Genomic DNA, 27868 nt, shown 5'->3' on the forward strand with positions numbered 1-27868 from the left:
TGTGTACAGGTCAGCCAGTGTATTGGTTGTCGTTGTGGCGGGTCAGTCAGTGTATTGGTTGTCGTTGTGTACGGTCAGCCAGTGTATTGGTTGTCGTTGTGTACGGTCAGCCAGTGTATTGGTTGTCGTTGTGCACGGACAGCGACTGTATTGGTTGTCGTTATGTACGGGTCAGCCAGTGTACTGGTTGTCGTTGTGTACGGGTCAGCCAGTGTATTGGTTGTCGTTGTGCACGGACAGCGACTGTATTGGTTGTCGTTGTGTACGGGTCAGCCAGTGTATTGGTTGTCGTTGTGTACGGGTCAGCCAGTTTACTGGTTGTCGTTGTGTACGGGTCAGCCAGGGAATTGGTTGTCATTGTGTACGGTCAGCCAGTGTATTGGTTGTCATTGTGTACGGTCAGCCAGTGTACGTGGTTGTCGTTATAGCCTTCGTCTAATCAGAATAATATAGATTCTTGAACACTGGTCAGAAAATGGGCTTGAAGAATGAGTTTGCAGGAATTAGAGGGTATCCATGAACCGAGACCAGTGTTAGTGGTTCAGCCAGGCGCAGGGACAACCACACATGGAACGTTGTTCAGCTCATCTGGAAATATATCGCGAGATGTCTGCAGCCACGTGATATTGTTGTGACACCATGTTGGTTTGGATTGTTTGTGGGACTTATTAACGATGGCGCATGATTCCTGTAGGACTCGAGTCGGGGATATGTTATCAGTTGCCCGTATTCTGGGGGACGGGCGTGTACAGAGGTGCACAGCTATCTGCAATCTTCTTCAACATTTATGAACATCAGTGTTCGGTAATTACGTGGAATAACTTCCGTGTATTATTATATTACCTCGACACAAGTGGGTAGCTTCGCAACAGGAAACAAACAGGAAGTACGTACTCTAAAATACCACTAAAACCGGATGTTCTGCTTTGTTCAGCGCGTTGTTTGGGCCACATGGCGGGTTGAGGTGTTCTGGATGCGGTAAACCATTGTGATTAATTTGGTTTTACAATCCGCTATAGATATGTAGTTGAGGTCACCTTGAAGGAACGTCTTTACAACTCCCTGCCTCGACGTGCGTCTACTTCCCAATGAGTTTAGACTTGTTTTGCTGACACGTGGATGGTTTTGTACACAAACATGGCTTCCAATCAGTTGACCCTATCACAACTGAGACAGTTCACTCCAGCGTTGTATTAATACGCAGTGTCTAAGGTGACATCTGAAACATGGAGTATTTTAAGATTAATATTACATGACACACACATTACTAGGAGTGTTTCCGCATCGTAAATATCGTATACCAGGACTATAAAATAAGTATTATGATCGCAAAAGGGTCACATGAAACGATTGTTCTTCCTGATATAGGATATTTACTATACGGCAGCACACTCGACTAATAATAAATTTCTATGTACCTCAATAAACGCCAACACATGAGAACCTTTGTCGACTTGATTCACAAGATATTATTGTACAGTGCTGTATAGATAAAGGGGATCTGAGCTCGGACAATTGACAGTGCTAACAAGCTGGGATGAAGACCTTCCGCCATCAAGCCCTTTCGCCTTCCCGTACGCTCAAAGATGAAAATCAATGCTGCAGTTGATGATGAGCAATTTGCTACAGTTGACACCCGTCACTACATGCCAACTCTAGGCCTAGGCAAATATTCCCTCCTGTCTACACCGATAGCTCCAACCGACATGTTGACTGGGGGCATCGCACACCAACAGGGTGTAAATCCTCAAATAAGCCTGTTTGTATATATACTTAACCGCAAAAGAAACGTCACCATGGATAGATATATGAGAAACCTTATTTGTCCAAACACTGTCAACATACTTTGAGACATATCAAAAAGATGAAACTTGGCAAAACTGATCATCAAGGTTGAAATTAAAGTGTCAAATGTTCTTAAAGTGAAACACAACACTAGTCTCTGAGAAAATGGCATCACAAGTCAGTATCTCGTGTGTCCGCCATGTGCATTGATGACTGTCGTGCAACGTCGATACATGGAATGGATGAAGCGGTTGATGAAGGCCATGGGCACTTGAGCCCACACTCTGAGGAACGCCTGACGCAGTTCAGCTGTAGTTGTCGGCCTTGGTCGGACGTCATTCAGCCGTCTTTGAATCTCCTCCCACAGGTGCTCAATGGGATTTAACTCGTGACTGAGGGCAGGCCACTGCATGGTTCTGATGCCATTCTGTTGGAGGAAGTCTCTTGTTGCTCTCGCAGTGTGGGCACGGGCGTTATCATGCTGAAACTCGTGGTGGCAGCGACGTGCAAAATGAGGTATGGCGTGTGGTCTGAAGACTTGTTCAATTAGCCCAGCTGCTGGGACACCACAACACAAGCATCCGAATAACGTTCCCAACGGCGTCGCCAGATTCTCTCTGTGTCATCTGCTGTTGAGATACAGTAACGGCTTTCGTCTGAGAAGACTTTGCAATCGTCTAATGGCTTGGTGTCGCTGATTTCTTGTCAATCGTTGCACGTGGTAGCAATTCAATAACGAATTAATGTTATCCGATCTGGGTGGATTTTTATAGGGCAAGAAAGGGGGGAACGCATGTGCATTTCAATTTGCACGGAACTAACGTGTATCGGGTTACCATGGCCGTTGCCGTGATGCGTTTGGGCCATCGGTTTTAATGTCATCTGCTTTGTTTTTTCATCATCAAATTTTATTTCCCCGGACAAGGTAATGTTAAATTTTAGAAACTTTGACAACAATTACGCAGATATTTAAATGGCAAGTTTTCATGCAATGTTACTTTGTGTGACGTTTCTTTTGCGGTTCAATATATTCTGGAAGATCCTTTGGCGTGTTTGTCTCGTGGTTGTTTTGAGTATAATTTCCTTTTCAGAATATCTCTCCAAGATGTCTCTTCGTTGTGTCGGTTGAACCGGCGTGTTTATTCTGAGATTAAGAAAAGCCAGTTTGCGTCTGGATATGATGGCCGAGAGGAACATCGCTTTATCGACTTCAGCCATAAGGCGAGACGAGAAAGCGATATATCCAACATAATGCCGTCCATTAACAATGTCTTTGCTGGTATTCAGTGATCCATTCCTATAATTCTCACAGTAGACTAACTTAAGTCTGTGAAAGCTTTTATTACATAATTTAATACATTTCTCTCCTAAAAAAATTGAAACAATTTTCCTGATGTTGAATTCACGTGGATAGAGCTGGCTAAACTTGCATTTACATAATCTAGAATGGGTTTGTTTTCATATAACTATTTTTCTTAATATAAACTGTATTTTCATATACCTATCCTATCTCACACTATGCATTTCTTATTCTTCTTTCAATCCTATGTGGAAACGTGCTCAGGTGTTATTTTACTTCGTTTGAGTAGTATATATTTAGATTTTAACCTGATTTATTTAGACACTTTCCTTTGACCCACCACGCGCCCACGGCTTGATGGTCCTACAAACCCCAACCTAGGGCCATTCAGTCAACACTCGTTAGTAGTATAGGTAATGATGGTCCTACAAACCCCAACCTAGGGCCATTCAGTCAACACTCGTTAGTAGTATAGGTAATGATGGTCCTACAAAACCCCAACCTAGGGCCATTCAGTTAACACTCGTTAGTAGTATAGGTAATGATGGTCCTACAAACCCCAACCTAGGGCCATTCAGTCAACACTCGTTAGTAGTATAGGTAATGATGGTCCTACAAACCCCCAACCTAGGGCCATTCAGTCAACACTCGTTAGTAGTATAGGTAATGATGGTCCTACAAACCCCAACCTAGGGCCATTCAGTCAACACTCGTTAGTAGTATAGGTAATGATGGTCCTACAAACCCCCAACCTAGGGCCATTCAGTCAACACTCGCTAGTAGTATAGGTAATGATGGTCCTACAAAACCCCAACCTAGGGCCATTCAGTCAACACTCGCTAGTAGTATAGGTAATGATGGTCCTACAAAACCCCAACCTAGGGCCATTCAGTTAACACTCGTTAGTAGTATAGGTAATGATGGTCCTACAAACCCCAACCTAGGGCCATTCAGTCAACACTCGTTAGTAGTATAGGTAATGATGGTCCTACAAACCCCCAACCTAGGGCCATTCAGTCAACACTCGCTAGTAGTATAGGTAATGATGGTCCTACAAACCCCCAACCTAGGGCCATTCAGTCAACACTCGTTAGTAGTATAGGTAATGATGGTCCTACAAAACCCCAACCTAGGGCCATTCAGTTAACACTCGTTAGTAGTATAGGTAATGATGGTCCTACAAACCCCAACCTAGGGCCATTCAGTCAACACTCGTTAGTAGTATAGGTAATGATGGTCCTACAAAACCCCAACCTAGGGCCATTCAGTTAACACTCGTTAGTAGTATAGGTAATGATGGTCCTACAAACCCCAACCTAGGGCCATTCAGTCAACACTCGCTAGTAGTATAGGTAATGATGGTCCTACAAAACCCCAACCTAGGGCCATTCAGTCAACACTCGCTAGTAGTATAGGTAATGATGGTCCTACAAACCCCAACCTAGGGCCATTCAGTTAACACTCGTTAGTGTACAGTTATAGTGTTTCAGTGCATAGGGAGAACATTTCAACCATAGGTAGAATTTAATAATAGTGGGTGAGTGAGGTTTTACGCCGCATTTAGCAATATTCCATCACGGCGGGGAACACGAGACATGGGCTTCACACATTGTACCCATGTCGGGAATCGAAAGCGGGTCTTCGGCGCGACGAGCGAACGCTTTAACCATTAGGCCACCCGACCGCCCCTGATGATAATGTGTGGTTTAACAAGTCGTTACTGTTGTTTTATGTATATATTACGTGTTATCACTTTCTCGTTTCATGCTATCGCTTTCTCGTCTCGTGTTATCGCTTTCTCGTGGCTGTAATTGAAGGCGATAAAGCGATGTCCCCTCTCGGCCAGATATTATCGACAACTATCCACGCCGTCAGGGTACAGCGACACTGTCAAGAGTCCCGAGCCATCTGGTCTGACCCAGTTCTCAGGTGACTTGTGTGAAGGGAAACATAGGTCATCGGTTCTTCAATATGTATTCAATATGCAGTCTTTAGGGGCGAGGGTGCTGATCTATGGGACTTATGGCTTTGTTTGTTGTTTAACGTCGCACTCAGCAATATTCCAGCTATATGACGGCAGTCTGTAAATAATCGAGTCTGGTCCAGACAATCCAGTGATTGACATCGTGAGCATCGATCTACACAAATGGGATACGATGACATGCATCAACCAAGTCAGCTATCCTGACCACCATATCCCGTGAGTTGCCTCTTACGACAAGCATGGGTTGTTGAAGACCTATTCTAACCCAGACCTTTACGGGTAGACTATGAATATTTGAATGGGAAATACATGAATTATCTATTTGTTCAACGTGTGTCTAAATATCTTTTGGCTTAACGTATGGTTATATGTGTAGAGTCTATGAAATATATCAAGAATGTTATAAAAGACGCCTTGAATTCCAGCATTTGTGTGACACATTAGGCCACATTTATGAGGGAGACATTTGACCCTGCAGCCACTTCGTGCAAGAAGACATGTTACGTTCGTTTCGGTGACTAGATATTGAAGAAATTACAGTGGGAGACTGAGGGAACGCTATGGGACAGTGAGGGAACGCTATGGGGCAGTGAAGGAACACTATGGGACGGTGAGGGAACTTTATGGACAGTGAGGGAACGCTATGGTACAGTGAGGGAACATTATGGGACAGTGAGGGAATGCTATGGGACAGTGAGGAAACACTATGGACAGTGAAAGAACATTATGGGACAGTGAGGGAACGCTATGGGGCAGTGAGGGAACGCTATGTGACAGTGAGGAAACACTATGGACAGTGAGGGAACGCTATGGTACAGTGAGGGAATATTATGGGACAGTGAGAGAATAGTATGGGACAGTGAGGGAACGCTTTGGGACTGTGAGTGAGTGAGTGAGTGAGTTTGGTTTTACGCCGCTTTTAGCAATATTCCAGCAATATCACGGCGGGGGACACCAGAAATGGGCTTCACACATTGTACCCATGTCGGGAATCGAACCCGGGTCTTCGGCGTGACGAGCGAACGCTTTAACCACAAGGCTACCCGACCGCCCCTTTGGGACTGTGAGTGAATATTATGGGACAGTAAGGTAATGCTTTGGGACAGTGAGGGAACGCCATGGGACAGTAAGGGATCACTATGGGACAGTAAGGTAATGCTTTGGGACAGTGAGGGAACGCTATGGGACTGTGAGTGAATATTATGGGACAGTTAGGTAATGCTTTGGGACAGTGAGGGAACGCCATGGAACAGTAAGGGATCACTATGGGACAGTAAGGTAATTTTTATGTGACAGTGAGGGAACGCTATGGGACTGTGAGTGAATATTATGGGACAGTTAGGTAATGCTTTGGGACAGTGAGGGAACGCCATGGAACAGTAAGGGATCACTATGGGACAGTAAGGTAATTTTATGTGACAGTGAGGGAACGCTATGGGACTGTGAGTGAATATTATGTGACAGTAAGGTAATGCTTTGGGACAGTGAGGGAACGCTTTGGGACAGTAAGGGATCACTATGGGACAGTAAGGTAATTTTATGGGACAGTGAGGGAACGCCATGGGACAGTAAGGGATCACTATGGGACAGTAAGGTAATTTTATGGGACATTGAAGGAACACTATGGAACAGTGAGGGAACATTATGGGACACTGAGAGAACCAGGAAGTATAATGAGGAAATGACATGGGACAGTGAGGAAATGACATGGGACAGTGAGGAAACACTGAGGCAGTGAGGAAACGCTATGGGACAGTGAGGAAACGCTATGGGACAGTGAGAGAACATGGGTCAGTTAGGAGACGTTATGGGACAGTGAGAGAACATTATGGGTCAGTGAGGAAACGCTATGGGACAGTGAGAGAACATTATGGGTCAGTGAGGAAACGCTATGGGACAGTGAGAGAACATTATGGGTCAGTGAGGAAACGCTATGGGACAGTGAGAGAACATTATGGGTCAGTGAGAAGACGCTATGGGACAGTGAGGGAACCAGGATGTATAGTGAGGTAACCTTATGGGAAAGTGAGGAAACATGGGTCAGTGAGGAAACATTATGGGACAGTGAGGAAACATGGGACAGTGAGGTAACGCTATGGGACAGTGTGAGAACATTATGGGTCAGTGAGGAAACGCTATGGGACAGTGAGGTAATACTTTTGGACAGTGAGGGAACATTATGGGACTGTGAGGTACGCTATTGGACAGTGAGGGAATGCTATGGGACAGTGAGGAAACGCTATGAGACAGTGACGGAACATTATGGGACAGAGAGGAAACGCTATGGGACAGTGAGGTAACCAGGATGTATAGTGAGGAAATGCTATGGGATAGTGAGGGAATATTTTTGGACAGTGAGGGAACATTATGGGAGTGTGAGGTACGCTATTGGACAGTGAGGGAACATTATGGGTCAGTGAGGAAACGCTATGGGACAGTGAGGTAATACTTTTGGACAGTGAGAGAACATTATGGGTCAGTGAGGTAACGCTATGGGACAGTGAGAGAACATTATGGGTCAGTGAAAAGGCGCTATGGGACAGTGAGGGAACCAGGATGTATAGTGAGGTAACCTTATGGGAAAGTGAGGAAACATTATGGGTCAGTGAGGAAACGCTATGAGACAGTGAGAGAACATTATGGGTCAGTGAGGAAACGCTATGGGACAGTGAGGAAACATGGGACAGTGAGGTAACGCTATGGGACAGTGAGGTAACGCTATGGGACAGTGAGAGAACATTATGGGTCAGTGAGGAAACGCTATTGGTCAGTGAGAAAACGCTATGAGACAGTGAGAGAACATTATGGGTCAGTGAGAAGACGCTATGGGACAGTGAGAGAACATAATGGGTCAGTGAGAAGACGCTATGGGACAGTGAGGGAACCAGGATGTATAGTGAGGTAACCTTATGGGAAAGTGAGGAAACATAATGGGTCAGTGAGGAAAGGCTATGAGACAGTGAGAGAACATTATGGGTCAGTGAGAAGACGCTATGGGACAGTGAGGGAACCAGGATGTATAGTGAGGTAACCTTATGGGAAAGTGAGGAAACATTATGGGACAGTGAGGAAACATGGGACAGTGAGGTAACGCTATGGGACAGTGAGAGAACATTATGGGTCAGTGAGGAAACGCTATGGGACAGTGAGGTAATACTTTTGGACAGTGAGGGAACATTATGGGACTGTGAGGTACGCTATTGGACAGTGAGGGAATGCTATGGGACAGTGAGGAAACGCTATGAGACAGTGACGGAACATTATGGGACAGTGAGGAAACGCTATGGGACAGTGAGGTAACCAGGATGTATAGTGAGGAAATGCTATGGGATAGTGAGGTAATATTTTTGGACAGTGAGGGAACATTATGGGAGTGTGAGGTACGCTATTGGACAGTGAGGGAAGCCTATGGGACAGTGAGGTTATTGGGAGGAATCACATCAGTATGTCAGGGAATGCTATGGTACATTGAGGGAACTTCATATCATTCAGTTATGAAAGCTACAGTCTGATGGAACTAGTTTTTATGAATAAATGTCCTTGTTTAGGTTATATTGTACACACTGTGCTACGGGAGATTGGGAGCTTCATGTGAAGGTGTAGGAGATGACGATGATAACAATGATGATGGCCACTGTAATAATGCAGCAGACATCACAAAGATTGTGTGAATTTTATGTCTTTTATTGTCTCTGTGACTGTCTCATATAACACACAGTTTTCAAACATACATTACACTCTCACCACCCCCTCTCTGCAACCAATAATACCTCAACAGGGTTCCACATCATGCTAGGCAACGAGAAGAAGGATCAAAATCAGGATGGTGAGTCAGTAAACAGGGCAAATAATACAAGACAAGATACGGGCAACAGGTGTGAAAAGCTGTTGTATATAATAGATGTTTATCACCTATGTCCAGCAAATCTTCTTTGTGAAGATGTGAAGTGATTTAGTTAGGCTCAATTATGGGTCCAGCTGCACAGAGCAACCTCAGTTACAGTTGATCTTAGGTGCTAACAATCAACTTTACAACCGCCATACCTAAGTCTTATTCCACTTGTACAAACCGACCTAAGCGTGATTGTAAGATGGCTTGAATCTAAGATTGAGATCTTAGCTTATATACAGAAGCTGATCTTAACCCGCAATCGCTTTCGGCAAGTGGATGGCTATTGTAGCCTAAGATCGTGATCTAGTTGTAGCGCTAAGACTGCATTGTGCAAGTGGGTCTTGTTGGCCAGCAGATATATAACCCTGGTGAAGGACGCATACAGCGCCCCCTGGAGCTGAGTATCGTTCTGGTTGTACACCACTTCCACCTCATGCATCAGACCACTCGTACACAAAATAAAACACATGTATACACACACAATCAGATCATTTCCCCCCTAAAACACACACTGTTGTAAAACTAATTGAAACCAGTCTAACATTACCTCAGTATACAACCTTGTAGATCATATAAAACAAACACCATGTACCACGGTACATCGTGTAATGCAAACGCCATGTACACCTGTCTCTTCACAAGTACTAATGGAAGGCGACTCCACATACACTTTCTTTCATACACCATATCTGATTATATAACATGATATTAAAAACTTTTTAAAACTTTGATTTAACATTTTTTAGTTATAAAAAATAATACTTATCATATCAATGTGACATATTCTGTGAGTGCAACATCAATGTAGAGTGCTCACTAACAACAAGCAGAACATCAAAGAGACTAAAACAGTACAGAATCAACCAAAGGTAAAATGACACGGCTGAGCTGGTAAAAATTCTGATAAAAAACAATATTATGCAATTGATAAATTCAGTGATATTGAATTGAAATCAAAACATTGATTAAGTAAAATTAGAGATACATAGATATGCAATACAAGCTCCAGCACTGCCTTGGGCATTAAACCTGAGCACTACACAGCTGAGCTAGCACTACACAGCTGAGCTAGCACTACACAGCTGAGCTAGCACTCAACACAACTGCAGCCAAACAACATGCTTGTTAAACCATTATTCAGCTTTCAAAAATATAAAAATGTATATACATCAACTACATAGAAAACAAAACATTCAGTGTGTCGACTGTGAAACACAGGAACAGAAATCACAGACTGAATTGAAGTCATCCTTGATGTTGCCTACAAACAGAGAACACACAATCCTGAAGCTGAACTATCACAAATCTTGTGTCAACCTTCTCCTTGTTATTATGTACCAGTCAAAAAGTAGCTGTTTATGTCTGGCTGTGTTGTCGGTTAAATCACATTAATAGTTTTCCTTTATACGAAGGTGTCCACTGTTGTCAGCGTGAATCATTGAAGCCTATGTAGCAGAGGGTTGTCTGTTGACAGGGGATTCAACGAAGTCATTTTGAATCAACACCAGTCACTGTGGAGTTCCCCCAAACTCCCCTCGGTCAACACAACACCTGCATCTCCAACCACATCACACCTGTCTCTGTACAACCCCATCACACCTGTGTCTGTACAACCACATCACACCTGTCTCTTTGGAGTTCCCCCAAACTCCCCTCGGTCAACACAACACCTGCATCTCCAACCACATCACACCTGTCTCTGTACAACCATGTCACACCTGTCTCTGTAGAACCACATCACACCTGTCTCTGTACAACCATGTCACATCACTAGTGGCTGTCCATAGCATTCAAGTACTTGCTATCAATCAATTTGGGGATGATTTTGTGTCTGAAAAGGGAAACATATAGAATATAATAAGTCTTTGAAAGGCATTTAGAAGAGATACACATGAGGAAGAGAATTCATGGATGTCAATCATAAATAAAGAAGTTGACATTTATAAATTCTCTTCCTTGGAATATAATACACTTGGAAAAAAGAGTTTTGTGAGGAAAGTTTGGTGGTTATAAGGACATATTGATGTAGGGAGTATAGCTAAGTATTACCTGGTGGGTTTAAGGATATATTAAGGTAGGGAGTATAGCTGGGTATTACCTGATGGGTATAAGGACATATTGAGGTAGGGAGTATAGCTAGGTATTACCTGATGGGTATAAGGACATATTGAGGTAGGGAGTATAGCTGGGTATTACCTGATGGGCATAAGGACATATTGAGGTAGGGAGTATAGCTGGGTATTACCTGGTGGGTATAAGGACATATTGAGGTAGGGAGTATAGCTGGGTATTACCTGGCGGGTATAAGGACATATTGAGGTAGGGAGTATAGCAAGGTATTACCTGATGGGTATAAGGACATATTGAGGTAGGGAGTATAGCTGGGTATTACCTGACGGGCATAAGGACATATTGAGGTAGGGAGTATAGCTGGGTATTACATGGTGGGTATAAGGACATATTGAGGTAGGGAGTATAGCTGGGTATTACCTGATGGGCATAAGGACATATTGAGGTAGGGAGTATAGCTGGTTGTTACCTTATGGGTATAAGGACATATTGAGGTAGTGAGTATAACCTCATATTACCTGATGGGTATAAGGACATATTGAGGTAGTAAGTATAGCTGGGTGTTACCTTACGGGTATAAGGACATATTGAGGTAGTGATTATAACCTCATATTACCTGATGGGTATAAGGACATATTGAGGTAGGGAGTATAGCTGGTTGGTTACCTTATGGGTATAAGGACATATTGAGGTAGGAGTATAACCTCATATTACCGGATGGGTATAAGGACATATTGAGGTAGGGAGTATAGCTGGGTGTTACCTCATGGGTATAAGGACATATTGAGGCAGTGAGTATAACCTCATATAACCTGATGGGTATAAGGACATATTGATGTAGGGAGTATAGCTGGGTGTCACCTTATGGGTATAAGGACATATTGAGGTAGGGAGTATAACCTCATATTACCTGATGGGTATAAGGACATATTGAGGTAGTGAGTATAACCTCATATTACCTGATGGGTATAAGAACATATTGAGGTAGGGAGTATAGCTGGGTGTTACCTTATGGGTATAAGGACATATTGAGGTAGGGTGTATAACCTCATATAACCTGATTGGTATAAGGACATATTGAGGTAGTGAGTATAGCTGGGTGTTACCTGATGGGTATAAGGACATATTGAGGTAGCGAGTATAACCTCATATTACCTGATGGGTATAAGGACATATTGAGGTAGGGAGTATAGCTGGGTGTTTCCTTTTGGGTATAAGGACATATTGAGGTAGGGAGTATAGCTAGGTATTACCTGATGGGTATAAGGACATATTGAGGTAGGGAGTATAGCTGGGTATTACCTGATGGGTATAAGGACATATTGAGGTAGGGAGTATAGCTAGGTATTACCTGATGGGTATAAGGACATATTGAGGTAGGGAGTATAGCTGGGTATTACCTGGCGGGTATAAGGACATATTGAGGTAGGGAGTATAGCTGGGTATTACCTGATAGGTAAAAGGACATATTGAGGTAGGGAGTATAGCTGGGTATTACCTGATAGGCATAACGACGTATTGAGGTAGGGAGTATAGCTGGGTATTACCTGATGGGTATAAGGATATATTGAGGTAGGGAGTATAGCTGGGTATTACCTGATTGGCATAAGGACATATTGAGGTAGGGAGTACAGCTGGGTATTACCGGACAGGTATAAGGACATATTGAGGTAGGGAGTATAGCTAGGTATTACCTGATGGGTATAAGGACATATTGAGGTAGGGAGTATAGCTGGGTATTACCTGGCGGGTATAAGGACATATTGAGGTAGGGAGTATAGCAAGGTATTACCTGATGGGTATAAGGACATATTGAGGTAGGGAGTATAACCGTGTATTAGCTGATGGGTATAAGGACATATTGAGGTAGGGAGTATAACCGTGTATTAGCTGATGGGTATAAGGACATATTGAGGTAGGGAGTATAACCTCATATTACCTGATGGGTATAAGGACATATTGAGGTAGCGAGTATAACCTCATATTACCTGATGGGTATAAGGACATATTGAGGTAGGGAGTATAACCGTGTATTAGCTGATGGGTATAAGGACATATTGAGGTAGCGAGTATAACCTCATATTACCTGATGGGTATAAGGACATATTGAGGTAGGGAGTATAACCTCATATTACCTGATGGGTATAAGGACATATTGAGGTAGGGAGTATAACCGTGTATTAGCTGATGGGTATAAGGACATATTGAGGTAGGGAGTATAACCTCATATTACCTGATGGGTATAAGGACATATTGAGGTAGCGAGTATAACCTCATATTACCTGATGGGTATAAGGACATATTGAGGTAGGGAGTATAACCGTGTATTAGCTGATGGGTATAAGGACATATTGAGGTAGGGAGTATAACCTCATATTACCTGATGGGTATAAGGACATATTGAGGTAGCGAGTTTAACCTCATATTACCTGATGGGTATAAGGACAAATTGAGGTAGGGAGTATAACTGTGTATTAGCTGATGGGTATAAGGACATATTGAGGTAGCGAGTATAACCTCATATTACCTGATGGGTATAAGGACATATTGAGGTAGGGAGTATAACCGTGTATTAGCTGATGGGTATAAGGACATATTGAGGTAGGGAGTATAACCGTGTATTAGCTGATGGGTATAAGGACATATTGAGGTAGGGAGTATAACCTCATATTACCTGATGGGTATAAGGACATATTGAGGTAGCGAGTATAACCTCATATTACCTGATGGGTATAAGGACATATTGAGGTAGGGAGTATAACCGTGTATTAGCTGATGGGTATAAGGACATATTGAGGTAGCGAGTATAACCTCATATTACCTGATGGGTATAAGGACATATTGAGGTAGGGAGTATAAACGTGTATTAGCTGATGGGTATAAGGACATATTGAGGTAGGGAGTATAACCGTGTATTACCTGATGGGTATAAGGACATATTGAGGTAGGGAGTATAACCGTGTATTAGCTGATGGGTATAAGGACATATTGAGGTAGGGAGTATAACCGTGTATTACCTGATGGGTATAAGGACATATTGAGGTAGGGAGTATAACCGTGTATTAGCTGATGGGTATAAGGACATATTGAGGTAGGGAGTATAACTTCATATTACCTGATGGGTATAAGGACATATTGAGGTAGGGAGTATAACCGTGTATTAGCTGATGGGTATAAGGACATATTGAGGTAGGGAGTATAGCTGGGTGTTACCTTATGGGTATAAGGACATATTGAGGTAGGGAGAATAACTGTGTATTAGCTGATGGGTATAAGGACATATTGAGGTAGGGAGTATAACCTCATATTACCTGATGGGTATAAGGACATATTGAGGTAGGGAGTATAACCGTGTATTAGCTGATGGGTATAAGGACATATTGAGGTAGGGAGTAAAACCTCATATTACCTGATGGGTATAAGGACATATTGAGGTAGGGAGTATAACCGTGTATTAGCTGATGGGTATAAGGACATATTGAGGTAGGGAGTATAACCGTGTATTAGCTGATGGGTATAAGGACATATTGAGGTAGGGAGTATAACTTCATATTACCTGATGGGTATAAGGAAGAAGATGAGGACCGGGAAGAACATTTTCAGGTAGGGCCAGGTGGAGAAGCCGAATCCACACAGGACAGCCAGCTGGAACAACTGAGTCAGGGTGAAGATGTGCATCTTGCGTTGTGGCACCCGCCGGATGTAGTGGTACGGGGGGTAGGCAGCCTGTGAAGAACATGGCAGTCAAACGTGCATCGTACTGAGTTGTCAGTTCAATATAAGAAGGAATGAGAAGGATGTACTTGTTCTCAACTAGTTTCTTTCTGTCACTATATTTAGGAGGAGGTAGCTTATTTCTATGTTGTGCCAAAACCATGTCCAAATCTTAAAATATTTAATAAATGATAATAAATCAGAGAAGCTGCTGCCTGAGAACAAGGAAATAATTTACTAAGGACTATCTGCCAAACAGAGTCATGTAAAGTTCTATCTGACATTCCTTCAATCTACATCTGGGACACTACTAGTCTGTTTAAATTTGGACTAACCTGTTCAGTAAAGAAGAGCAGGATTCTCTCGAACATCTGGTTGCCATAGAGCGCCGTGACGGCCACGTACAGGAAGAGGCCATACAGGACAGGGGTCGGGATATACGCCAACACTGGCATGAACAGCAGGCTCAGGCCGATCAGGATGTGGGAGAAGATTGCTGTGAGTCGCGTTTCTCGTACCCTCACAACACTGAAACATCACATCACAGCAAGGTTTAACCTCAATAGAAGGATACCCTGACAACACTGAAACATCACATCACAGCAAGGTTTAACCTCAATAGAAGGATACCCTGACAACACTGAAACATCACATCACACCAAGGTTTAACCTCAATAGAAGGATACCCTGACAACACTGAAACATCACATCACAGCAAGGTTTAACCTCAATAGAAGGATACCCTGACAACACTGAAACATCACATCACACCAAGGTTTAACCTCAATAGAAGGATACCCTGACAACACTGAAACATACAGTGATGGAGACATGAGACTTACATCCGTGAGATGTGTCCCTGTTCCACCCTCTCCTCCACATCGGCCAGGGCCAGCACATGCAGGGGGCTGTGGGGCAGGGCAGCGTGCACCCACGGGAAACACACCAGCGACAGGGCGGCATTCACAGCAGCAATCACAAGCAGGTCCCAGTGATAGGCCGTCCCTTTCTTCATCCTGTGAACAGTAGGTGAAGCTATATAGTATGACTGCCATACAAGATACACACAGAATTATACAGTTATTCTTCTCTAACTACACTGCTAACATGTTCTGTGGTGGAGGAAGGGGTGGTATGTTTACTGACGCGTTCTGTGGTGGAGGAAGGGGTGGTATGTTTACTGACATGTTCTGTGGTGATGGAAGGGGTGGTATGTTTACTGATATGTTCTGTGGTGGAGGAGGGGTGGTATGTTTACTGATATGTTCTGAGATGGAGAAAGGGGTGGTATGTTTACTGATATGTTCTGTGGTGGAGGAAGGGGTGGTATGTTTACTGACGTGTTCTGTGGTGGAGGAAGGGGTGGTATGTTTACTGACATGTTCTGTGGTGGAGGAAGGGGTGGTATGTTTACTGATATGTTCTGTGGTGGAGGAGGGGTGGTATGTTTACTGATATGTTCTGAGATGGAGGAAGGGGTGGTATGTTTACTGACATGTTCTGTCGTGGAGGAAGGGGTGGTATGTTTACTGATATGTTCTGTGGTGGAGGAGGGGTGGTATGTTTACTAATATGTTCTGTGGTGGAGGAAGGGGTGGTATGTTTACTGATATGATCTGTGATAGAGGAGGGGGTGGTTTGTTTACCGATATGTTCTGTGATCAAGGGGGTGGTATGTTAACTGATGTGTTCTGTGATGGAGGAGGGGGTGGTATGTTTACTGGTATGTTCTGTGATGGAGGAGAGGGTGGTATGTTTACTGACATGTTCTGTGATGGAGGAGAGGATGGTATGTTTACTGACATGTTCTTTGATGGAGGAGGGGGTGGTATGTTTACTGACATGTTCTTTGATGGAGGAGGGGGTGGTATGTTTACTGAAATGTTCTTTGGTGGAGGAGGGGTGGTATGTTTACTGACATGTTCTAAGATGGAGGAGAGGATGGTATGTTTACTGATATGTTCTTTGATGGGGGAGAGGGTGGTATGTTAACTGACATGTTCTGTGATGGAGGAGAGGATGGTATGTTTACTGATATGTTCTGAGATGAAGGAGGGGGTGGTATGTTTACTGACATATTCTGTGGTGGAGGAGGGGGTGGTATGTTAAGTGATATGTTCTGTGATTGAGGAGGGGGTGGTATGTTTACTGATATCATCTGTGATAGAGGAGGGGGTAGTATGTTTACTGATATGTTCTGTGATGGAGGAGGGGGTGGTATGTTTACTGACATGTTCTTTGATGGAGGAGGGGGTGGTATGTTTACTGACATGTTCTGTGATGGAGGAAGGGGTGGTATGTTAACTGATATGTTCTGTGATGGAGGAGGGGGTGGTATGTTAACTGACATGTTCTTTGATGGAGGAGGGGGTGGTATGTTTACTGATATGTTCTAAGATGGAGGAAACGGTGGTATGTTAACTGACATGTTCTGTGATGGAGGAGGGGATGGTATGTTTACTGATATGTTCTAAGATGGAGGAGGGGGTGGTATGTTTACTGATATGTTTTGTGGTGGAGGAGGGGGTGGTATGTTTACTGATATGATCTGTGATGGAGGAGAGGGTGGTATGTTTACTGATATGATCTGTGATGGAGGAGGGGGTGGTATGTTTACTGATATGATCTGTGATGGAGGAGAGGGTGGTATGTTTACTGATATGTTTGTGGTGGAGGAGAGGGTGGTATGTTTACTGATATGATCTGTGATGGAGGAGAGGGTGGTATGTTTACTGACATGTTCTTTGATGGAGGAGGGGGGTGGTATGTTTACTGATATGTTCTGTGATGGAGGAGGGGATGGTATGTTTACTGATATGTTCTGAGATGGAGGAGGGGATGGTATGTTTACTGATATGTTCTTTGATGGAGGAGGGGGTGGTATGTTTACTGATATGTTCTGTGATGGAGGAGGGGATGGTATGTTTACTGATATGTTCTGAGATGGAGGGGGTGGTATGTTTACTGATATGTTTTGTGGTGGAGGAGGGGGGTGGTATGTTTCCTGACATGTTCTTTGATGGAGGAGGGGGTGGTATGTTTACTGATATGTTCTGTGATGGAGGAAAGGGTGGTATGTTAACTGACATGTTCTGTGATGGAGGAGGGGATGGTATGTTTACTGATATGTTCTAAGATGGAGGAGGGGGTGGTATGTTTACTGATATGTTTTGTGGTGGAGGAGGGGATGGTATGTTTACTGATATGTTCTAAGATGGAGGAGGGGGGTGATATGTTTACTGATATGTTTTGTGGTGGAGGAGGGGGTGGTATGTTTAATGATATGATCTGTGATGGAGGAGGGGGTGGTATGTTTACTGACATGTTCTTTGATGGAGGAGGGGGTGGTATGTTTACTGATATGTTCTGTGATGGAGGAGGGGGTGGTATGTTTACTGACATGTTCTTTGATGGAGGAGGGGGTGGTATGTTTACTGATATGTTTTGTGGTGGAGGAGAGGGTGGTATGTTTACTGATATGATCTGTGATGGAGGAGAGGGTGGTATGTTTACTGACATGTTCTGTGATGGAGGAGGGGGTGGTATGTTTACTGACATGTTCTTTGATGGAGGAGGGGGTGGTATGTTTACTGATATGTTTTGTGGTGGAGGAGAGGGTGGTATGTTTACTGATATGATCTGTGATGGAGGAGAGGGTGGTATGTTTACTGACATGTTCTTTGATGGAGGTGGTATGTTTACTGATATGTTCTGTGATGGAGGAGAGGGTGGTATGTTTACTGATATGTTCTGTGATGGTGGTATGTTTACTGATATGATCTGTGATAGAGGAGGGGGTGGTATGTTTACTCACTTATTCTGTGATCGGGAAGTGGGTGGTATGTTTACTGATATGATCTGTGATAGAGGAGGGGGTGGTATGTTTACTCACTTATTCTGTGGTGCGTTGACAAGGGCAGCAGAAATGTTTTGGTCCATGAAGAAGAGGAGGGATAGACAAAACCCGAGGCCCATGGCACCAAAGATGGCACCAATTGTTAGCTCATTCATTTCTACCAGCTTGAAAATTCCTGACTCACTCTCAGAGTTAAAACTGAAGCCCACTGAAATTAAATAATAGTTATTAGTGCGTATAACTCTAAAAATACTACGTCTATTACATCATTGCCAATATTCTGAATAAATAACTACAGTACTGGAACAGAGAGACGGTTGAAACAGACCATAGCCCATGCCCCAATATCCAGGAGTTATGCCCCTTTGCCCGTACTCCCTCCTATTCTTCACCGTATGACAGCAGGCGCAGTATACAGTGGTACCAGAACAGTAAGATGGAGGAGGTGGATGCAGTCCGGGTAGGTCTAAAGGTGTAGCCTCAGGTAAGTATAAAAACATTGCATTTTTTCAGAAATGCCCATGTTTGACCTTACCTGACGCTACATAGTGCCGTGTTCAACTACTGAGGAAATACAGTGAAAGAGTCAGGCAAGAATCCCTCTAGGCGGCAGCGAGGTAGCGGTCCATCCTCGGCAGTCTAGGGGATAAGATGTAGGTCAAGCCCTCTTGGAACAGAATGGTGGTCTGAAGGTTTAGAGAACATCGCAAGACAATGTGCAAAGGCAAGGCGTTTCGGCATCTGGCTCGAGAGAGGGGAAAAACGGTACCAATACTTTACCAGGTACCGACGGGACAGTATCCAGCAACCCAGAATGGTTATTGAGGAACTGGTGTGGTCCTACCTTGTCTATACTATAGTAGGGCTGAAAGCAACCTTGTTCCTCGCAGAGGGCACACTCAATGACATTGGGGGTTGGACAGCTGCTGGGCCAGGATAAGTGGACCAGAGCTTTGAGTTTCCAACATATGATTTCCTCTGTTGAGACAGATGGGAGGGGAGGTGACCTCCATGATGTTAAGGAGGCGGAATTGTTCTTGGTTTACATCCAAACTCAGTGCCTCCTTGACTACTGTCAGGATCTGGCTGTGAAAGTGCAGGGCCAGACCAAGCCTGTCACTTCATCTGAGGTTTGAAAGATGGATCCTGCAAAGACTGCTTAAGGAGAGCCAAGCAATGAGCAATGGTTATGGAGCCAAAGCAATACTGTCATTGTTGTCAGTCCAATGCAGAGAGAAGGCAACTTCATATGGGTGCTTGTCTTAAACAGTCTTGCATGGCAGTGGTTGAGCATTAGTCCCAGGAATTGCTGAACTTGGTTTAAAGGATCTGACAAGCAGACGAATGTCCTCATCTACAGGCAAGAGTTGAATGGGTAGTGTTCCTTCCTGAGCCGAGGTATCTGAACAGAATTGAGTGAGTTGTGTTTAACACCGCTTTGAACAGTATTCCAGTTATATCATGGCATGTCAGCTTAATGTGGGAGGAAAGCCTGAAGTGATGCAGGTCTTAGACGTTTACCACTTCGGTGAAACCTACGAGCACAGATCTGGTGCTGACAAACCTAGAAACATAATTTGGCCGAACCCGGATTCGAACCCACAATCATAGTTTTCTGGCGTGCTCTGCACAGCGAATGGCAGCGCCTGAGACGACTCGGCCACCCGTGCCCCAACTGAATAGAAGGTTGAAGTTGGAGGGCAGTAAAGGCAGCATCCAGAGATTGAATAGATGATATACAGATGATGAATAGATAAACAGATACATAGATGAATGGGGTGCAACTGAGGACCCAGTTCGCTAGAGTTGAAGGAGGCAATGGGCTGACCAGGAGAAGGGACCTGGCGTTGGTGATCAGAAGTACGAGGCAATGGTACAGCCTGGTCAATGTACGGCGAGAGTTGAAGGAGGCAATGGGCTGACCGGGGGAAGGGACCTGGCATTGGTGATCAGAAGTACGAGGCAATGGTACAGCCTGGTCACTGTACGGTGAGAGTTGAAGGAGGCAATGGGCTGACCAGGTGAAGGGGCCTGGCGTCGGTGATCAGAAGTACGAGGTGATGGTACAGCCTGGTCACTGTACGGCGAGAGTTGAAGGAGGCAATGAGCTGACAAGGTGAAGGGACCTGGCGTAGGTGATCAGAAGTACGAGGCAATGGTACAGCCTGGTCAATGTACGGCGACGGATGGCAATGTCCCAGCAACTGCTGGTGACTCCGGCGACATCTGGCGACAGCACTTGCCAAAGGCATCAGGGAGGTCATCAGGCGTTCCAGAAGGCAATTAGAACCTACAGACCAGGGGGAAAATTGTCCGACAGAGCGTAGGAACGTCGATCTGGCGCTGGTTGGGCGCTGGCGACATCAGTGCTAACAGGCAGCAAACTAGGTCGTCAGGGTTATGTTCAAGCAGTTGTTCCCCAAAAGCATGGATGGAAGCAGGATTTAAAACATGGCAACTAAAAGGGTGGCAACTAGGCCCGAAGATACTAGCTTGACGTAGAGGAGGTCTGCATCCTCTTCCATTTTGCAAGTTATTTTGTTCGCTAAACACGAGCCTTTCTGTAAGATGCTAATTCCTCAACTGATACAAGAGAGCAAACAGAGCATTGTTTGGCAAAAGAACATTAAGGATGTGGATCTTTCCCTGACTTGGGACGTTTACACAAACTCCTGGATATCGGGGCACAGGCTATATTCTGTTTCAACTGTCTCTCTGTGTCAGTACTGTCTCTCTGTGTCAGTACTGTCTCTCTGTTCCAGTACTGTCTGTTTGTGAAAGGTTGGGAAGTTAAGCACTGTGTAGAGTCAGGTAAGGTCAATATACATCATTCAATATCTCAAACAAATGTAGGAGTGTATAGGTTTCAGATTATTTCATTGAAGGTTCTTCCTTCAATACTGAACAATTTCTCTGCTATACCAGTCTCCCCTGTTACTGGACAATAAGACAATCCTTCACAGCCTTTACTTGTTAAACACAGGTGTCCAACAATGCTTGTATACTAATACTCTATGTATTACTCTACTAATTCCCGTACTTTTCCATTGGCTTATACTTGTGACACTAACATCACACTGTGTTTTAAAGGAACTGATGTAACAAGAAGCAAATCCATCCCAGTGAGTGAGTTGGGTTGAACGCCACTTTGATTCAGTTTCAGCTGTTTCAGTAAAAGCCACAAGCACGGGCATTGTGTTGACAAACACAATCATAACCAGTGCAAACCAGGATTCGAACCCACATCAATAGGTTTCTGGCACATCTAGGGATGCAGCACTGTCCGGAAAGGTGCACTACCTTCATGTGTTCCTCCTCAATACAAAGCATTGTCATATGTATCCTCTCGTACTGTGTTTTTCAGCCCCTAAGAAGTATTTCTGATTACTTGTCTTATGACAATAGCAATACACTTAAATTATGTCTTTCCTTTGAAAACATTTAAAAAGATTTTGAGGTATATTTTCATTACTTATTGAATACCTCGCCTCGTGTAGCCTAGTTCGTAACATAACTTCAGTGGCAAGTGGTGAACACTTGGATGTCTTCGGTGGGCTTTGAAGCGTTTGTAAGCACGTGGTTACGTATAGTTTAGGGGAAAGGGTAAGGCTCGAAACCATGTGACGTGGAGATACTGTGCTGCTACTTACTGTTGACGTCCCGGAAGACATAGGCGCCGAAGAAGGCCATGATGATGACAGCGACGGGGAGGGAGTAGTCAGCCAGAATCTCCCGCTTCCCCGACGTCAGGTACGGACTGGTAGAAAAACACACATGTAACTCAGGGTCACAAAACTAATAATGTGAAAGCTTCAAGTTTTTTTAATACTACACTCAGCAATTTTCCAACTTAATGATAGTGGCCTGTAAAGAATCAGGTCTGGACCCGAAGATACAGTGTATGATATTGCGACCAACGATATACTGCGGGGTTATGATGACAAGAAGGTCACCGAGTCTGACCCCCGATCAGTGTGGTTGTGTCTCATGACCAGCCGAGGTATACAGGGGACCTATTCTTACCAGGAATCTCCACAGTGGTAGTCATTGGAGAAACGTAGTGCATACAAATATAAAAGATATATAGATGATTCACAGATGATACACAGATGATATACAGATGATATACAGAAGATACACAGATGATATACAGATGACATATAGATGACACACAGATGATATACAGACGATATATATAGATGATACACAGATGATACATAGATGATACACAGATGATATATAGATGATATACAGATGATATACAGATGATATACAGAAGATACACAGATGATATACAGATGACATATAGATGACACACAGATGATATACAGACGATATATATAGATGATACACAGATGATACATAGATGATACACAGATGATATATAGATGATACACAGATGATATATAGATGATATACAGATGATATATAGATGATGGTTCAGCTGTGGTCACCCTCAAAGATTTATGTTGACCATTTACACGACTTTGTGATGAAATTTATTTTAAGTCACATTTATTAGAATGTTAATATTATCTTGAATGCTGAGATTATAAAACATACACTGACTTGTGTCTATGTAACTGGCAAACAGTACTTCTGAATCTTACTTGTAGTTACCTTTAGTCTGCTTTAATAAGAAATCAGCCTGGCATTTCATCATATCATCAGGATCTGGGGCGTTGTACTTACGTATTTTTAAAGTTGAAAAGAGTCACACCAATCCAGACTGTTCCAAACAGCAGCACGAGGTACAACATGCTGATGTCCCTCCGACACACTTCCTCTGGTGCATGCTGGGCCAGGTCACTCAGTGTAGTGCTCATGTTGTCTGCGACGGTGGTTGTTACTGATGTGACGGTGGTGGTGGCGGCGGTGGTGATGTTGAGAAGGGTGGAGTTGTCTGTGTTGCTGCTGCTTGCGTAACATGCAGGGACAGAGTAGTACTCCTCAAAATCTGAAAATTTTGAACAAAATATTGTTTTGACTTTTTATATAAATGCAAGCATATACGAGAAAACATTTATGCATACAACTGGCAACATTACACTACAAAGTATTTACAGAAGAAATGAAACATCGCTGTACACAAACGCTGAGCATGCTAAGCAGATTAACAAGAGACTGAGGACAAGGTGTAACTCTCACTGCCGGCACAGTTCTTGAAGGCGTCCACGGCGAAGGCAATAGAGATGAACAGGGCGAATATTTCCTCGGAGGACCTGAAACAAAGTCTTTCAGCATAACATCGCTTGTCAGTATTTATAATTTTGCAAGTGATATTTGACGTCTGTTTTCCCAAGGTTCAAACAAGAACCTTTGGAAACAAGAAGTTGATATTTGTTGTTTCACATTTTTCTTTCAGTTTATAAGACTGATAACACATTTTCTATTGGACTTGGTTAAAATTGTAAACAAACGGGGTCAGGACAAACCTCTCTTTCATGTCTACATTTTCAAACCAAACCCTCTTATCCTTTACGTATGATTATGGTCAGTAAATAATCTACTGTGGTCGAGACAACTCGGGGATATTATGAGCAATGATTCACACTGTTGAAGTACATGCAATAAACCAAGTGACCATTAAGTTGCCATTTATGACAAGCATGGGTTGCTGGGGACCACTTCTAACCAGGATCCCCATGGTTTGCTGGGGACCACTTCTAACCAGGATCCCCATGGGTTTCTGGGGAACACTTCTAACCTTGATCCCCATGGGTTTCTGGGGACCACTTCTAACCAGGATCCCCATGGGTTTCTGGGGACCACTTCTAACCAGGATCCCCATGGGTTTCTGGGGAACACTTCTAACCTTGATCCCCATGGGTTTCTGGGGACCACTTCTAACCAGGATCCCCATGGGTTTCTGGAGACCACTTCTAACCAGGATCCCCATGGGTTTCTGGGGACCACTTCTAACCAGGATCCCCATGGGTTTCTGGGGACCACTTCTAACCAGGATCCCCATGGGTTTCTGGGGACCACTTCTAACCTTGATCCCTATGGGTTTCTGGGGACCACTTCTAACCTTGATCCCTATGGGTTTCTGGGGACCACTTCTAACCTTGATCCATATGGGTTTCTGGGGACCACTTCTAACCAGGATCCCCATGGGTTTCTGGGGAACACTTCTAACCTTGATCCCTATGGGTTGCTGGGGAACACTTCTAACCTTGATCCCTATGGGTTTCTGGGGACCTCTTCTAACCAGGATCCCCATGGGTTTCTGGGGACCTCTTCTAACCAGGATCCCCATGAGTTTCTGGGGACCTCTTCTAACCAGGATCCCCATGGGTTGCTGGGGACCACTTCTAACCAGGATCCCCATGGGTTTCTGGAGACCACTTCTAACCTTGATCCCTATGGGTTTCTGGGGACCACTTCTAACCTTGATCCCTATGGGTTTCTGGGGACCACTTCTAACCTTGATCCCTATGGGTTGCTGGGGACCACTTCTAACCTTGATCCCTATGGGTTTCTGGGGACCACTTCTAACCTTGATCCCTATGGGTTTCTGGGGACCACTTCTAACCAGGATCCCTATGGGTTTCTGGGGACCACTTCTAACCTTGATCCCTATGGGTTGCTGGGGACCACTTCTAACCTTGATCCATATGGGTTTCTGGGGACCACTTCTAACCAGGATCCCTATGGGTTGCTGGGGACCACTTCTAACCAGGATCCCCATGGGTTTCTGGGGACCTCTTCTAACCAGGATCCCCATGGGTTTCTGGGGAACACTTCTAACCTTGATCCCTATGGGTTTCTGGGGACCACTTCTAACCTTGATCCCTATGGGTTTCTGGGGACCACTTCAAACCTTGATCCCTATGGGTTTCTGGGGACCACTTCTAACCTTGATCCCCATGGGTTTCTGGGGACCACTTCTAACCAGGATCCCCATGGGTTTCTGGGGACCACTTCTAACCAGGATCCCTATGGGTTGCTGGGGACCACTTCTAACCTTGATCCCTATGGGTTGCTGGGGACCACTTCTAACCAGGAGCCCCATGGGTTGCTGGGGACCACTTCTAACCAGGATCCCCATGGGTTTCTGGGGACCTCTTCTAACCAGGATCCCCATGGGTTTCTGGGGACCACTTCTAACCAGGATCCCCAGGGGTTCCCAGTGACCACTTCTAACCTCGATCCCCATGGAGGGCAATAGTATGGCAGTGTTTAAGTCACTAGTGTCTCCAGTGTGAAGTCTTTGGTGTCTCTGGTGTGAAGTCTCTAGTGTGATATCTCTGGTGTGAAATCTGAGGTGTGAGGCACCTGGTGTGAAGTCTCTAGTGTTAAGTCTTTGGCGTCTCTGGTGTGAAGTCTCTAGTGTTAAGTCTTTGGCGTCTCTGGTGTGAAGTCTCTGGTGTGAAGTCTCTAGTGTTAAGTTTTTGGCGTCTCTGGTGTGAAGTCTAGTGTGAAATATCTGGTGTGAAGTCTCAGGTGTGAGGTTTCTAGTGTGAAATCTCTGGTGTGAAGTCTAGTGTAAAGCATCTGGTGTGAAGTCTTTAGTGTGAAGTCTGGTGTGAAGTCTTTAGTGTGAAGTCTCTGGTGTGAAATCTCTGATGTGAAGTCTTTGGCGTCTCTGGTGTGAAGTCTAGTGTTAAGTTTTTGGCTTCTCTGGTGTGAAGTCTAGTGTGAAATCTCTGGTGTGAAGTCTCGTGTAAAGCATCTGGTGTGAAGTCTTTAGTGTGAAGTCTATGGTGTGAAGTCTTTAGTGTGAAGTCTCTGGTGTGAAATCTCTGGTGTGAAGTCTTTGGCGTCTCTGGTGTGAAGTCTCTAGTGTGAAATCTCTGGTGTGAAGTCTCAGGTGTAAAGTCTCTAGTGTTAAGTCTTTGGCGTCTCTGGTGTGAAGTCTCTAGTGTTAAGTTTTTGGCGTCTCTGGTGTGAAGTCTAGTGTGAAATCTCTGGTGTGAAGTCTCAGGTGTGACGTTTCTAGTGTGAAGTCTTTGGTGTCTCTGGTGTGAAGTCTCTAGTGTGAAATCTCTGGTGTGAAGTCTCAGGTGTGTGGTCTCTTGTGTGAAGTCTCTAGTGTGTGGTCTCTTGTGTGTGGTCTCTTGTGTGAAGTCTCTAGTGTGTGGTCTCTTGTGTGTGGTCTCTTGTGTGAAGTCTGGTGTGAAGTCTCTGGTGTGAATTCTCTAGTGTGAAGCATCTGGTGTGAAGTCTCTAGTGTGAAGCATCTGGTGTGATGTCTCAGGTGTGTGGTCTCTTGTGTGAAGTCTTTTGTGTGAAGTCTGGTGCGAAGTCTCTAGTGTGAAGCATCTGGTGTGAAGTCTCTAGTGTGAAGCATCTGGTGTGTAGTCTCAGGTGTGTGGTCTCTTGTGTGAAGTCTCTAGTGTGTGGTCTGTTGTGTGAAGTCTGTCTCTGGTGTGAAGTCTCTAGTGAAAAGCATCTGGTGTGAAGTCTCTAGTGTGAAGCATCTGGTGTGAAGTCTCTAATGTGATGTCTCTAGTGTGAAATCTCTGGTGTGAAGTCTCAGGTGTGACGTCTCTGGTGTGAAGTATCTGGTGTGGAGTTTCAGGTGTGCAATCTCTGGTGTGATGTCTCTAGTGTGAAGCATCTGGTGTGAAGTCTCTAGTGTGAAATCTCTGGTGTGAAGTCTCTGGTGTGAAGTATCTAGTGTGAAATCTCTGGTGTGTGGTCTCTTGTGTGAAGTCTCTAGTGTGTGGTCTCTTGTGTGAAGTCTCTAGTGTGTGGTCTCTTGTGTGAAGTCTGGTGTGAAGTCTCTAGTGTGTGGTCTCTAGTGTGAAGTCTCTAGTGTGTGGTCTCTTGTGTGAAGTCTGGTGTGACGTCTCTAGTGTGAAGTCTCTAGTGTGTGGTCTCTTGTGTGAAGTCTCTGTCTCTGGGGTACTGAAGGTTACCTTGTGGAGAACTGCATGAGGATGCTGAGATCAAACACGGAGAAGACCACGAGGAAGAACGCGTTCCAGAGTCCGACACAACAGAACATGGGCTGGAAGGGCAGGGAGAAGTCCTCGCAGATGCTGTAGATGACTGGAAGAGAGGACAAGTGGGTTAGATCTGGCTCACCTCGTTAAATAACAAAGTCATCTCATCCAATGGCCTCTTAAAGTTGACGCGTAACTAGTACACACATCTGGAATTGTGTTTGAAAGCATGATGACTGACTCACACTGTCGGGCTACGGTGCCGGGGGACCTTGAGGGAAGAAACAAATTGGCACCCATGTATAGATTTAGACAAAACAAGTTATTTCCCTTGCTCAGTGTACTACAATGAGGGCGGGTTCAGTGACCAGTGGAG

The 27868-nt window shown here is 44.3% G+C and overlaps 1 protein-coding gene across 5 annotated transcripts in view; it reads right to left on the reverse strand.

Annotated features, from left to right (window-relative positions):
- Nucleotides 1-8737: 8737 nt before the first annotated feature.
- The window catches only part of LOC124125259 (solute carrier family 4 member 11-like), a 75593-nt gene continuing 56462 nt past the window's right edge, over nt 8738-27868 (reverse strand). For all 5 annotated transcript variants that reach the window (XM_048381013.1, XM_048381016.1, XM_048381017.1 and 2 more), the window contains 9 exons: nt 27466-27598; nt 23750-23823; nt 23294-23558; nt 22252-22358; nt 18638-18809; nt 15588-15761; nt 15081-15273; nt 14588-14757; nt 8738-10792 (listed from right to left, as the gene is read on the reverse strand). In XM_048381013.1, coding sequence (XP_048236970.1) covers nt 10732-10792; nt 14588-14757; nt 15081-15273; nt 15588-15761; nt 18638-18809; nt 22252-22358; nt 23294-23558; nt 23750-23823; nt 27466-27598 — 1349 coding nt within the window. In that variant the 3' untranslated portion in view covers nt 8738-10731. The remainder of the gene's footprint in view (nt 10793-14587; nt 14758-15080; nt 15274-15587; nt 15762-18637; nt 18810-22251; nt 22359-23293; nt 23559-23749; nt 23824-27465; nt 27599-27868) is intronic.

Source organism: Haliotis rufescens, unplaced genomic scaffold (assembly GCF_023055435.1).
Source record: "Haliotis rufescens isolate VD_foot unplaced genomic scaffold, xgHalRufe1.0.p SCAF_35, whole genome shotgun sequence".
Lineage (NCBI taxonomy): Eukaryota > Metazoa > Mollusca > Gastropoda > Lepetellida > Haliotidae > Haliotis > Haliotis rufescens.